Source organism: Sinocyclocheilus anshuiensis, unplaced genomic scaffold (genome assembly GCF_001515605.1).
Source record: "Sinocyclocheilus anshuiensis isolate Anshui unplaced genomic scaffold, SAMN03320099.WGS_v1.1 scaffold3099, whole genome shotgun sequence".
NCBI classification, from domain to species: domain Eukaryota; kingdom Metazoa; phylum Chordata; class Actinopteri; order Cypriniformes; family Cyprinidae; genus Sinocyclocheilus; species Sinocyclocheilus anshuiensis.
The window spans coordinates 172845-186358 of NW_015542591.1; the positions used below are offsets into that span (position 1 = coordinate 172845).

A 13514-nucleotide genomic window follows, 5' to 3' on the forward strand; every position below is an offset into this window, starting at 1 on the left:
TTGTTTATTGTATGTTCATGTTAACTTGAGTTATTGTATAACTCATGTTAATAAACGAAACCTTGTTGTAGTTAAGTGTTAGCTTATTTTTAATAAACCGTTATTGACAATCGTAATAGTTGTTCCAGAAGTTTTGAGAGTTACTTTTTTGTCTCTTACATAACATAGCAATATTTTGTATTTTGGAGGTATATGTTGACAGATTTTTTTGTCCCATGGTATTTTTTGAAGTGCCAACCCAAAAAGTACATTGGTACATCTGTCATATTATGCTTTTGCTGTACCATAACGCCATGGTACTTTTTGTGTAAATAGCCAATAATTTGTTATCGCCAAAGTGTGTGATGTAAGGGTAGTTCTACTGCAAAGTTGTCTAGTTGGAGCAAATTTGTCATGAAATGTCATTTATTACAAAGTAGTTACAAAAATGCTGACTTTCCAAGAACAGGGTTGTGAGCTATGAAGATTTAATTTATCTTAATCACTGAAATTTAGTGTCCTTGTCATGTGTTCTTGTCTAAAGTAATGTTTCTAATAACCGACACTGATGTGTATTATGGCGCTTTTCCACTGCGTGGTACGGCTCGGCTCGGTTTGCGTTTCCACGGCAGTTCAGTACCGCTTTAGAGTGGGCGATTATTCACATGTCATTATAAGGGCCTTTCGCACCGCTTTAGTTCCAGAACTAAATGGACAGTACTAAAGTACTGGGACGATTTTGCGCGAACTATTTCCCAGTACCATTTAAAGGGTTGCATTCGCACTGACAGTGTGTACAAGGAACCGGTCGACAGCGCCGTCATTTGTGCGCGGCGTTCAACAATGGAAACAAAGAAAAACAACGTTAACAACAGGAGGATGGAGGACGCTGTGATCGGAGCTGTGTTTTTATTGTGTATCGCGGGTTTCACAATAATGGACATGGAATGTCGACGTATACGTAAAGCGATTGAAAGAACGGTAAGGAGGACTAAGAATCTCCAACGACAACTGAAGGAACCGGTCGACAGTGACGTCATTTGTGCGTGGCGTTCAACAACGGGAACAAAGAAAAACAACGTTAACAACAGGAGGATGGAGGACGCTGTGATCGGAGCTGTGTTTTTATTGCGTATTATATTGTGTGGTTTCTAGGTGCTTGAGTTTGTTTAGTAGTGTGAGACCAGTGAGTCACATTTAGTGGTAATCTGTATACAGTAGTTGTTACCTGAGGAACATGAGTAAGACAATACCTGAGAGACCAGCCCATCGGCCTGTATGGAAGTCTTTTGTTTTTGCCCAGTTTTGTGAAATTTTATGCTTTTGCTCTCATATATGAGAGAGCGAGGATGTTCTTAAAAAAAAAACGATATATATTAATTATATGGTTTATTTGAGGAACAAGAAATAAATAATTTTAATCATAAGTTTTTCTAGATAAAACTTTTTCTTAGGGTCTAGTGTGAGTTCTTTTATATTAATATTTATGCTTATTAGATGGCCTGCTGTAGAAAATACAAATACACACTGTGGCACAAAAGTGTAATTGTGGCACAAAATTATAATTCAATCTATACAGCCCTGGAGTGGGTGGATGTGTGCTTTTGAAATGCCTCTGTGCTGCTCCGTGACAATTTTTCATCTCATTCTGTCTTTTTTTCTATAGCCAGACTGTCTTTTGTGATTTTACAAATGACAATTATCAAGAAAAACACTATTCATAACTGAGATAGGAGGTGCACTCGCAGTGCGTTCTTCAAATCGTTTCAAATAGTCTTTACAATTGAAAGAGCTTGATGGGTACAGTTTATTTCTGAGAGCTGTTTTTCTTTTAATTATCATTTGAAGATTGTTTTTCACCTTTTTTTTGCTTAGCCCTATGATTTTCATAATGTGGAAAACACAGACCGAATTCTGACATCCAGTCTTTAACAATTTACTGTAAAGCAGAATGAAAATCAAGGAGTAGAGCTGTACAGTTAATCAAATTGACATCTGATATTTTGTTTTATGAGGACTTCACGTGAACATCATCTCCAGAGCCACTCTGAGAATACCTTCATTAGCCTGTCACCATTTCATTTAAATAAAAATGTTGTCAAATATACACAGACACTCAAAGGCCCTCACTTCAAACTGCCAAAATAAATTAAGCTTTTACGACAAATATATTGCTACTGTGTAGTAAAATGAACTTAAGAGTTTTTAAGGAATATCACCCAATTAGATTTTTTTAAATTCATACAGTAAACCTGTGTTGTGCAGCAATTTATTTGACAAAAATGCTATGTTTTGTTCTAAAGGAATTGTTGCTTTTATTTGATTACATTTTAAAGATTGGTTAGATTAAATTAAGTTTGTTTAATTGCCATTGTTTAGGATGATAAATGTATGTTAAAGGTGCAGTAGGAGATCTTGGAAAATGCTTTAGCCTGATAGCACTGAAAGCGAACGTCCCACCCTCTCTGCAGTCGCCATCCAAAGCCACGCCCCTAAACGCATATACGCTCACAGACCAGAATACCAGAGACAACATTACTACAATAGGCTACATCAGCGGTTCCCAATTCCAGTCCTCGCACTGGATGTGAAGACGGGAGTGTGATGTGTGTGAAGACGCTGCGCAGTGCAAATCCGTGAATGAATGTTCTGAAGTGAAGTAAACTTCAACAGATTTCCCCTGCTCAGAGAGTAGGGAGCAATGAACACTGTGTAGGGATCATATCGATCGGATTCTAACGAGCTGGTTATCTGAATCGGGTGTGTTAACTAAGCGAGACATGCAAAATATGCAGAGCTGGGGGCGCGAGGACAGGACTTGGGAACCGCTGGACTACATCGTGTCATTCACCGGTGAGAAAACTTTAAAAGTACTACAATACCAGGAAGGAAGATCGGGTTGTTGATGTTTGTCTGCCGTCCTCGCTCTGTCTGCACAGCGTGTGTGAACGCGCTGATGACGTATCCTGTCTGCGCGAACCGGGTGCACAGAGGTATGCTATTACATACGTTGACAGACAGGTAGGAAATCCAATTAAAACGCTCGGACCGAGCATTTTGATTGGACGAACATTTCTTTGTCCTACGCCTTCCGTAGGATGTATGCATATTGCAGGACTTTAATTATAAACAAATAACTCTTATTTTGAAATATCAATGAGAGGGAGATACAATATGCACTCTTACAACCGTATTACACTATATAAACACCATATAGTAAACACTGTCATAATTCAACAGCAGTTCATAAGCAATCTCTTGGCATAAATGTATTCATTGAACATGCAATATCACCATGTTTTTACACTGAAATGTGCAGCACTTATTTTTATTTAATGAAATCATAGGCTTTTGAAGTTAAGGAATAACATTATGGCTGTATTGTGAACCGTGATTCCTTTTTTTCCATCCTCAAATTTAAGACCTCTTAAATTATATTTAAGGCATTTGTTATAGAATTCACGATACCTTCAATTTTATAAAAATTACCTGCATATGTGCTCTTAAATACATATTACGGTTCGCACAAATCTATTTTTAGTCACAAATGTGAGTGAAATACTGTTTCATAGTTTAGGCATTTGTAGATTGTAGATTTCACTTTAATTTGTAGCAGATACATTAAATAAAAGTTTGAGATAAACAGAATAAAGCAATACTCAGTTTGAGATGTTAAAGCAAAAAGTGTTACAACCATACCTGATCCCCTATACATGTTGAGTCTCATTGGTATACATTTGATATATTTTACTGCTTTTCTTTATATGGTTAATTTTAGTAAATTAGTAATTGGTTAATTTTATGATGTTCAATTGATTAGACATGCTTTTTGATTATTTGTATTTAAGTAAACCATTGAAATCTAGAGTAACTACAAAGGAAAACACGTGAATTTGTGAAATATTACAGTGGATTTTATAGGACTCTATTTACTACACAAAGAAAACTTGTAACTGTTAACACTGTGGTTTTACAAGGAAAACTTTTACAAAAGGCAAGAATCATCTTTGAGTACTCCACTCAGGGCTTTTATTTATTGCATTATGCTTCATATGAGACATCATCTGACTTAAATTTACTCAATTTACTATTGTGAAATGGCTGGATTTGTGCAAAGTGTCATCAGCTATTTAAAATGAACCATCACCTGAGTACTATTTGGCAGTTTGGTGTTCACATGCCCAACTGCAGTTAACACCATTAGATTTGGGATAGAGGGAGGCATGAGAAGAGTTGCTGATTCAGCAGCAGCAGGCAAGATTACTCGTCTACGGCTTTATGAACCTGTCTGCCATCAGTCTGCTGTTTGATTGTCTCCGGTCTAACTCATCCTTCCCGTCAGCTAATGCTGGTTACATATTCAGCACTTGCGCCAACAACTTTGTGCTAAAACCGTTCATGGTCTGTATTCTACATATGTGGTCTGGCTGCCTGTGAGGACTTTTTTTACAACAGGAAGAAGTGTTTCCTCTGTTTCAGGAACAGAGTGTTTCTAAATATGAAAAGGCTGCTCTCTGGAGAGTCCTCAAGTGCACCTGCTGGGATTTTTCAACAGATGCACAGCTGCATTGAGTGCCTGACATAGCTCAGGCTTTCTTGACATCACATGGGCGTTCAAACGTGTTAACCTCATGCTTTCTTTGCGTGAACTGGGCTAGGTTTCAAGGCCAACAAGTTTTCAAATGTGATCAGAATAGAAGGCATTCATGCCACTCATTCCATTTATGTATTCTGCAGAAAGTGTTACGCTAATATTCCAGTCTTTTTTTTCAGTTTGATTTCTTCTGCATTCCATTTTGATGGTTGAATGATTTTAGTAATTTGGATTTAATTATTAAAAAATTGCTTAAATTCTGTGACTTGTCCTGAAAATTCGAATTTTATGACTCTTATTTTTTGCAATTGACCCTGTGATCCAGGCATAGCATTTAGGACTGCTATCTCTGACCTCTGTTGTTGTTCAGGTGTGATCTACCTGAAGAACATGGTGACACAGCACTGGAGTGAAGGAGATAATGCAAACACTGAAGGGTCTACCAGTAACATCCCAGAAGAGGACAGGCAGTTCATTCGAGACCACATAGTGGAGGCCATCATCCAATCCCCAGAGCGCCTCAGGTAACACGGCGGTAAATGTACACATGGTGGGAGGGGGGAGAGAGAAGGATCACTTTCTCTTATAACCTTCTATTTTCTTATTTTCATAGAGTGCAACTCACAACTTGCATTCACCACATGATCAAGCATGACTACCCCGCTAGATGGACGGCTGTTGTGGACAAGATCGGTTTTTACCTGCAATCTGATAACAGTGGCTGCTGGCTGGGCATCCTGCTGTGCCTCTACCAGCTGGTCAAGAATTACGAGTAAGAGAGCCGTGAAACACTCACAGGTGGTGTTCTAACTGAGCATGATTTCTGAATGGATTTGAGAAACCAGGCTTTGGCACAGAGTGCCTGATTTGATATTTTGCAGTTGCTTAGATCGGATAAGTTCAGACAATGTATTCAGTTTCCATTGGTTTCTATGGTAAAGATGTAGGCATCAACTAGGGTTGTGATGGTGAGGAAATTTTCCCACCAGTTAATCGACGTGGGACAATACCGGTATCACTGCGGGGGTGCTGTCCCTCTTTTCCTGCTTTCCTTCGCTTTTAAATAGCTTGTAAAAGCGGCGTGCGCATTTTACTTTCACTTTCAAACATGATGCCAAGTGACACTGTTCTAAAATGACTGAGTAGCAGTCGAAAATCGGGAAATTTTGCCCCACCCATACCTGTCATAGCAAAGAGGACTGTTTTACACATTGAGATGAAATCGTTTTTGTTTTATTTCCGTTTTATTCGGAATGTTGACACATGTATACATTGAATAAGCAAATTGTAGCTGTTCTGTCAGAGCAAAATCACGGTAATGAGCAAGAATATGGTATTGTACATACACATTACTGATTTAATTGTGGTAGGTGTACTCATTTTTGTAATATTTTGTATTTATTGTGTCTATGCATAGACACTTGTTATATATTTGAATATTCATAATCCAAATTACAAAAAAATCTGTCACTATTTAGTCTAAAAAAATCCGATTTCAAGCCATTTAATTTGAGTTTGTATAAATCAGGCTTAATGTGCGTTTTATTTTTATTATTATTTTTTTTAAATTTTTTTTTTGGTGGTTCACACATACTAAAACAAAACCGAATTGAGTCTGATTTACCAAAAATGGATTTGAGCAGGCAGTGTGAACAGCCATACTATACCTCCAATGTGGAGTCCTGATATAAGTCTGTGTGTTGTTTTTTTTGTAAGGTATAAGAAGCCTGAGGAGCGCCAGCCATTGGTCGCTGCAATGCAGATCTTTATGCCCATGTTGAAGGACCGATTTATACAGCTGCTGCCGGACCCCTCCAACGACTCTGTCCTTGTGCAGAAACAGATCTTCAAGATCCTTTACGCTCTCGTCCAGGTATTACTGTCACTTCTGATACATGTACTAAAGAAGCTCACAGCTTTTCCACAATGACGCTTTTGTGGTTTGGGTCTCATGACTCATGAATTGATTGGTCTGTTTTTACAGTACAACCTCCCTCTGGAACTGATCAATCGCCAGAATCTGACCGAGTGGATGGAGATTCTGAAGACTGTCGTGGACAGAGATGTTCCTCCAGTAAGGATGCGCTCTGTTTATCATGCATGTTGTGATAGGGCTCACATGGGAGTTTAGTATAGTGGCAGGGTTGGCCACATGGGAGTTTAGTATAGTGGCAGGGTTGGTTTTAATGATTTTTTAGTGTCTGGCAGGGTTGGCCACATGGGAGTTTAGTATAGTGGCAGGGTTGGCCACATGGGAGTTTAGTATAGTGGCAGGGTTGGCCACATGGGAGTTTAGTATAGTGGCAGGGTTGGTTTTAATGATTTTTTAGTGTCTGTCAATAGGCTGTGAGTGGACGGTGTGCGTAGTGTCCATCTGCGTTTAGTGCCGTCTCCGGTCTGTGTCTTACAGGCTGTGAGACGGTTCTCACGCCACACTCACAGCCACAGATCCACTGGAGATCATAGTACTGGTCCAGTGACGTCTAAACGACCATCCACCACTGGTCAGCCTCCATAGTCTCCTACAAGATCCAATAAACTCCACCTAAAGATCATGAATCGATGGCTATGTTCAGAAAAAATACTACTATTTCTGCATTATGTATACTGAGAACGAAATACCTAGGTGTGGCATACTACATTTTGGAAAGTTTCTTCAATTTCACAAACTTTTTTTAATAGTATGCAGTTCAGTTTTGTCGCTCTGATCGTCTAAAGTACTTGTGTGTGTGACTTTGCAGGAGACGCTTCAGGTGGATGAAGACGAGAGGCCTGAGCTGCCCTGGTGGAAATGCAAGAAGTGGGCGCTTCACATTCTCGCCCGGCTCTTCGAAAGGTGCAGTACTAACACAACATCACTTCCTCCCAGGAATGCTAAAGATAAAGCTTTCACAGATGACTCATGGTCCGTTTGAATCCCGGCCCACGCTGAGCAGTTAGAAACACTCGAGTAGTTATTTTCAGCTGAAGGTCTTGTGTGTTTCAAACGGTTACTGGATTTTCATGCATGCTTTTGCCCCAAGGTATGGCAGCCCTGGCAACACAACCAAAGAGTACACAGAGTTTGCAGAGCTTTTCCTCAAGGGTTATGCCGTGGCTGCACAGCAGGTAAACTGGAGACTTCAGTAGATATTTCAGTGGGTTGTTGACATGACGTGTGTTGAGAGAACTGATGACCTTTGTCTGTTTGTTTCTGATAGGTACTGTTGAAGGTGTTGTATCAGTATAGGGAAAAGCAATACGTGGCTCCCAGAGTCTTGCAGCAGACATTGAATTACATCAACCAGGGAATTGCACACGCCGTTACCTGGAAGAACCTAAAGCCACACATCCAAGTATGTAGATGTTGTTATACGTGTTTGTTTTCATACGGAAATTTTTATGAAGTATTAGGGACAAAATATAATAAAGTTGCAATGTAATGCAAGTAAGTGACATATGCACATTTTCTTTGATGCATTTTGAAAGAGGGAATTGTGAATAGCTATAGGAAGATCTAAAAGAGCTTTTGCAGTTAATTGTAAAAAGGGTGTGGGGTTTAAATGGATTAAGTCCAGCATATCTCGCTAGAGAGAGAAGTCTGACTTTTTACTCGAAGTTTGAGTTATGGGTCAATATCACTGTAGGGTGCCTTTTGGTGTCCTGTACATAACTCATTTGCCATGATAACTTAACATAATGACTATGAAAGGGTGTGTTAAATTAGGCTGAGTTTGTATATTCATAACAAAAGCATTACTTGGCTCTTTAGATACATTTTCTATATTTTCTTTGGTTTTGTGTAAGAGGATGCATGTTATTTTGCTATGCCCCATGCACTGCTCATTAAATTTGAATGATAGTAGAATATTGTCAAATCATAGAATTAAAAAAAAAAATTCTCCTATTAATATTTTGTTAAATAAGAGATTACTCTATTTGAGTGTATTGATCATTTGGTAATAAAAACGATATTTTTATTTAATTAAAAAAAAGAAGAGTTTGTCCATGTCCCTTAAATGTTTGTCCACCCTGTCGTATTGGGGAATCTGCCCCTTTAAGAAAAGGCCATCCTCTTTAGTGACATCAAGACTACAGATTTTTTTGTCTCTTCTGTGGTGGGAATTTCAACGGCTGAGGTGAAATTTGTTGGTGACTTTTCAATTGACAAATTTTCTTAGTACGAGTTTGCTTACTTGCTTTGCCAAAGCTTAACATGTCCACCCATTATTTATTATTATTATATAATTTTTTTAATAACCCTGTTTTGGAAAGGGACAGATCTTTCAGAAAATATAATTTGCGTCTTAATTTTGCAATGAAAACGTATTTAACAGTAACATATATGTCCATGACAGGGTGGACATATCTTATGGTTTATGCTTCAAATAATGGCCCATAATTATCTAACAAAATGTGTGGGAGCTCAGCTAATATGTTTCTATAGTACTCGAGTGTCTACTATTTATGATATGACAAAGCAAATGGGAAATTAAACCAAAATTTGAGTATTGTGAGGGTTTAAAGGCACTCTATGGTGATATTGACCCTTACGACATTTGGATTTTGGAAAAAAACTTACAAGCTCAAAAAAAAATAAAAAAGATATATATATAAAGAATCATGAATGTATGAATCATTCACAATAAGATCAATAACATGCATTTAGAAAATAGATATGGTGAATTTCCATTACCATGCCAACTTTGGGGAAACCAGTATTGCCAAATGAAATAAAATGAAGTTAGAGATAGTAAAGATCAGGGATAGTTTACCCAAAAATGGCAGTTGTCATCATTTACTAACCCTCAAGTTGCTCAAAACCTGTATGAGTTTCTTTCTTCTATTGAACACATAAGATATTTTGAAGAATGTTGGTAACCAAACTGTTTGGTTGTACTGTGGATATACTGAATCCGTATATTAGATTGATTGATTAAAAAGTACCCTTCAAAAGAACTGATTCACAGAAATAAATCAGACTTCCCTAAAATGCTGTTTTATTTAATGTGATGTCTAAATAAGATGTCCCAGTAAAATAAATCAGTCAATTATGTCAAAGTCACAAGTTGTAGGTAGCCAAATTAAAAGGTGCATTATTTGTTAAAATCAGTCACTCTTCATTTTTTAATTTCTCCTAACCTTTGTTGGGGCTACTGAAGTACCTGAGTGTTTCGCCGTTAATGAGCCATAAGTGGCTGTGCGTTTGATTTGATTTTACTGCAAGTCCATTCTTAACGGAAAACCTCCGTAACCAGTGTAAAATTACTGTAAAGCACTGCCTCATGTTGTCACACACGTAATCCAAGTTCTTGGTATACAACTTGAATGTGTCTGGTTTCAGGGAATCATTCAGGACGTGGTGTTCCCCCTCATGTGCTACACAGACAGCGATGAAGAGCTCTGGCAGGAAGACCCTTACGAGTACATCCGCATGAAATTTGGTTAGAGCATCACCTTATTTGTCTGAACTACCAAAAGTTTCTTTGAACAGAAGACCAAAGCCAGATAGATCTGCTCATAATCTCTCTGCTTCCTCTTAGATGTTTTTGAAGACTTCATCTCCCCCACCACTGCAGCTCAGACGCTTCTCTTCACTGCATGCAACAAAAGGAAGGAGGTGGGTGTTTGGAGGCGCCATCTGGCATGATGTGACTGTGTTTGGCTGAGTTTTGTGTATCTCTTACTGTCAATCCAGTGACGTCTAAATGACCATCCACCACTGGCCAGCCTCCATAGTCTCCTACAAAACCTACACATGACATGAATCATGAGGGAGTTTTGTGTATCTCTTACTGTCAAACCTCGTGTATCCAATCAGCACCCTGCGGCTCCTTCCACAGAACTGTTGGATGCTTCTGATGCTAGGTGGAAAGAGCTTCTCCGTCATCTCAAAGAGCTGTGTCTCTTATTGATAAGAATTATAGTTTTTATTAGGGCTGCAACTAACAATTATTTTGATAAGCTATTAATGTGATTTACTCAATTAAACTTTTTTAAAAAGCCATATTTCATTTTCTGTATATACATGCAATGCCTTTTTAATGTAGTTCTTCTGTATGCACATGAAGCCTGTGTAACAGAGACTTGCTTCCTCTCATGACAAACTTTTATGCAAAATGTAAATACTTGACTGGGTTTTCTAACATTTACAGAATGTAAGTTATGCACAGGAGAAAACCAATTTCCAAATTCATTTAATGGCAGACAAATCTGCCAGAGCGCTTGACAAGCCATGCTGCACTATATTCTAAAGCTTTTTTGAAAAGCATAATATGATGCATTCTCATGTTTTGAATAACTTGATTCTTTTTCTGCAGCCATTCACTCTGTATCCTCAGCTATATTTGTCTATAATGCACTACTGCAAAGTGATGTGACTGACGGATGTTTTCACTCACAGACGCGATTAATCGAGTCAAATTCTTTGTCGGGTTTCTTCGATTAGTGGTTGCAGCCCTAGTTATAGCCTAATTGGTAGAAATTACTTGATTCCACACTAGTTTAGGGTTACTATGCTCGATTTGAAACTGTCACACCTTTAAATTGGATCTTGTCAATTCGTGCACATGTTAGAACACTGTTAGAGCTTTCTCAGGTGTGTAAGCACCGTGGGAGTTTGAGTTTCAGCCTGTGTTTTGAAAGTGCCCATCGATTGGCTGTGAGTGGAAGGTGTGCGTAGTGTCCATCTGCGTTTAGTGCCATCTCCGGTCTGTGTCTTACAGGCTGTGAGACGGTTCTCACGCCACACTCACAGCCACAGATCCACTGGAGATCATAGTACTGGTCCAGTGACGTCTAAATGACCATCCACCACTGGCCAGCCTCCATAGTCTCCTACAAAACCTACACATGACATGAATCATGAGGTCTTGTGGTATTTTGAATCTTTCGTTAACCGCCTTTGTTGTATAACAGGTGCTGCAGAAGTCCATGGGCTTCTGTTATCAGATACTAACAGACCCGGCCTGTGACCCCAGGAAAAAAGACGGTGCTCTTCATATGATCGGCTCGCTGGCTGAGATTCTTCTCAAGGTGATTTTATGAAGATATAAAAATGCAATTAATAATAATATAACATAATAGAAAATGTTTGCTGTTTTGCCTTGTATTCTAAGAAATGAGCTTATGACATCAACACTTATAATTTAAATTTTAATACCACCACAAAAACTACTTGCCCAACTAATATTGAAGAGAAGTGAATAGTCAGTAATAAAATTAACAAAAACAAATCAAATAATTTACAAGCAGTAGCACAAAAGTACAGTAAAAAAAAACAAGATATAAATGTGACCCTGGACAACAAAACCAGTCATAAGGGTCAATTTTCTGAATAAATAAGCTTTCCATTGCTGTATGGTTTGTTAGGATAGGACAATATTTGGCCGAGATGCAACTATTTGAATATCTGGAATCTGAGGGTGCAAAAAAAGAAAAATACTCACCTTTAAAGTTGTCCAAATTAAGTTCTTAGCAATGCATATTACTAATCAAAAATTAAGTTTTGATATACTTATGGTAGGAAATTTACAAAATATCTTCATGAAACATGATCTTTACTTGATATCGTAATGATTTTTGGCATAAAAGAAAAATCGATAATTTTGACCCATAAAATGTTTCTTTGGCTATTGCTAAAAATATACCCAAGCGACTTACGACAGGGTCACAAATAAAATAATTCTTTAAATTTTTCAGGTAGTTCTAACAGTATTATTCAGGTGCAGAAATTGAGTAATTGGTGCAGGTGGCAGCAGACATTGGGCTGCTGTCACTTTAAGACCAAATTCACAATCCAGTGTAATGATACACATCCAGTTTTTTTCTTAGTTGTTTCTATTCACTTAAGACATAAATGTTTGAAGATGCTCGCCAAGATTTTGTGCGTATTTGTCCTTTCAAGTATTTGGTGTTTGCAAATAGAGTTCTTCTGCATGTTCTTGTGCTTAGATGGTCTAAAATCGCTTGAATGTTTAGGCAACACTTAAAAAGCAGCATTGGTTATTCTAGGATTGAACATCCTGATTAGTTGTATTGATGTTTTTTTTTTTCTTCAATCAGAGGAAGATCTACAAAGACCAGATGGAGTTCATGTTGCAGAATCATGTCTTCCCTCTGTTCCGCAGTGAGCTGGGTTACATGAGAGCCAGGGTGAGAGATGTGCTTATTGCACTCTTATTAAAGAATAATTCGACCACTAGATAAAAGCAACGACTTGAGTGCTGCAAGTGTCGACTTGTCTTAGTTCATTGTAATTCTGCCTCTAGGCCTGCTGGGTTCTTCATTACTTCTGCGAGGTCAAGTTCAAGATTGACCAGAACTTGCAGACAGCCCTCGAGCTCACCCGCCTGTGTCTGATCAACGACAACGAGATGCCTGTTAAAGTGGAGGCTGCCATCGCCCTCCAGGTCCTCATCAGCAATCAGGAGAAAGGTAAGATTTCACTCATTTTTGTCTCTTTTTCTGTTTAATGCCTTCCTCTTGCATTAGCTGAATTTGAGATGGCTTTGTTTGGTTTTCCTATCAGCCAAAGATTACATCACCCCCCACATCCGGCCCGTGATGCAGGCCCTCCTCCAAATTGTGCGTGAGACCGAGAATGACGATCTTACCAACGTCATCCAGAAGATGATCTGCGAGTACAGTGAGGAGGTCACACCAATCGCTGTAGAGATGACCCAGCATTTGGTAATAGCCATTTAAATATTCATTTCACCCTATAAAGCCTGACACATGAAATAACAGTCCTAAAAATTTTATTTTTGAAATAGAAGAGTTTGAACCTTTAGAGAAAATCTTTAAAAAAAAAAAAAGGTATGCATACGTGAAGAATATGGAGCTCATACTTGAGGAAAAAAAGCTACATATAATAAACTGCATATAAATATCAGTTGTCACTCTATTGGCGCTTTTCCACGGCACGGTACGGCTCGGTACGGTTCACTTTTGGGGGGTTTTC

General features: G+C 38.4%; 1 protein-coding gene across 1 annotated transcript; it reads left to right on the forward strand.

Moving 5' to 3' along the window:
* The first annotated feature begins 2759 nt into the window (after nt 1-2759).
* Nucleotides 2760-13294, forward strand: LOC107694456 (importin-7-like). Its single transcript, XM_016494148.1, has 14 exons — nt 2760-2832; nt 4899-5097; nt 5187-5345; nt 6290-6446; nt 6558-6647; nt 7315-7409; nt 7597-7681; nt 7774-7908; nt 9897-9996; nt 10096-10172; nt 11471-11587; nt 12617-12706; nt 12823-12988; nt 13083-13294. The coding sequence occupies exons 1-14, from the start codon at nt 2760-2762 to the stop codon at nt 13256-13258; spliced, it is 1719 nt and encodes a 572-aa protein (XP_016349634.1). The 3' UTR covers nt 13259-13294.
* The last annotated feature ends 220 nt before the right edge of the window (nt 13295-13514 follow it).

Bases quoted from the DNA above. Each gene is read 5' to 3' on its own strand.
- LOC107694456 (XM_016494148.1), top strand. From the start codon at position 2,760: ATGCAAAATATGCAGAGCTGGGGGCGCGAGGACAGGACTTGGGAACCG. The intron at 6,648-7,314 runs GTAAGGATGCGC...GTGACTTTGCAG, and splicing joins TGGACAGAGATGTTCCTCCA to GAGACGCTTCAGGTGGATGA. The intron at 9,997-10,095 runs GTTAGAGCATCA...GCTTCCTCTTAG, and splicing joins GTACATCCGCATGAAATTTG to ATGTTTTTGAAGACTTCATC.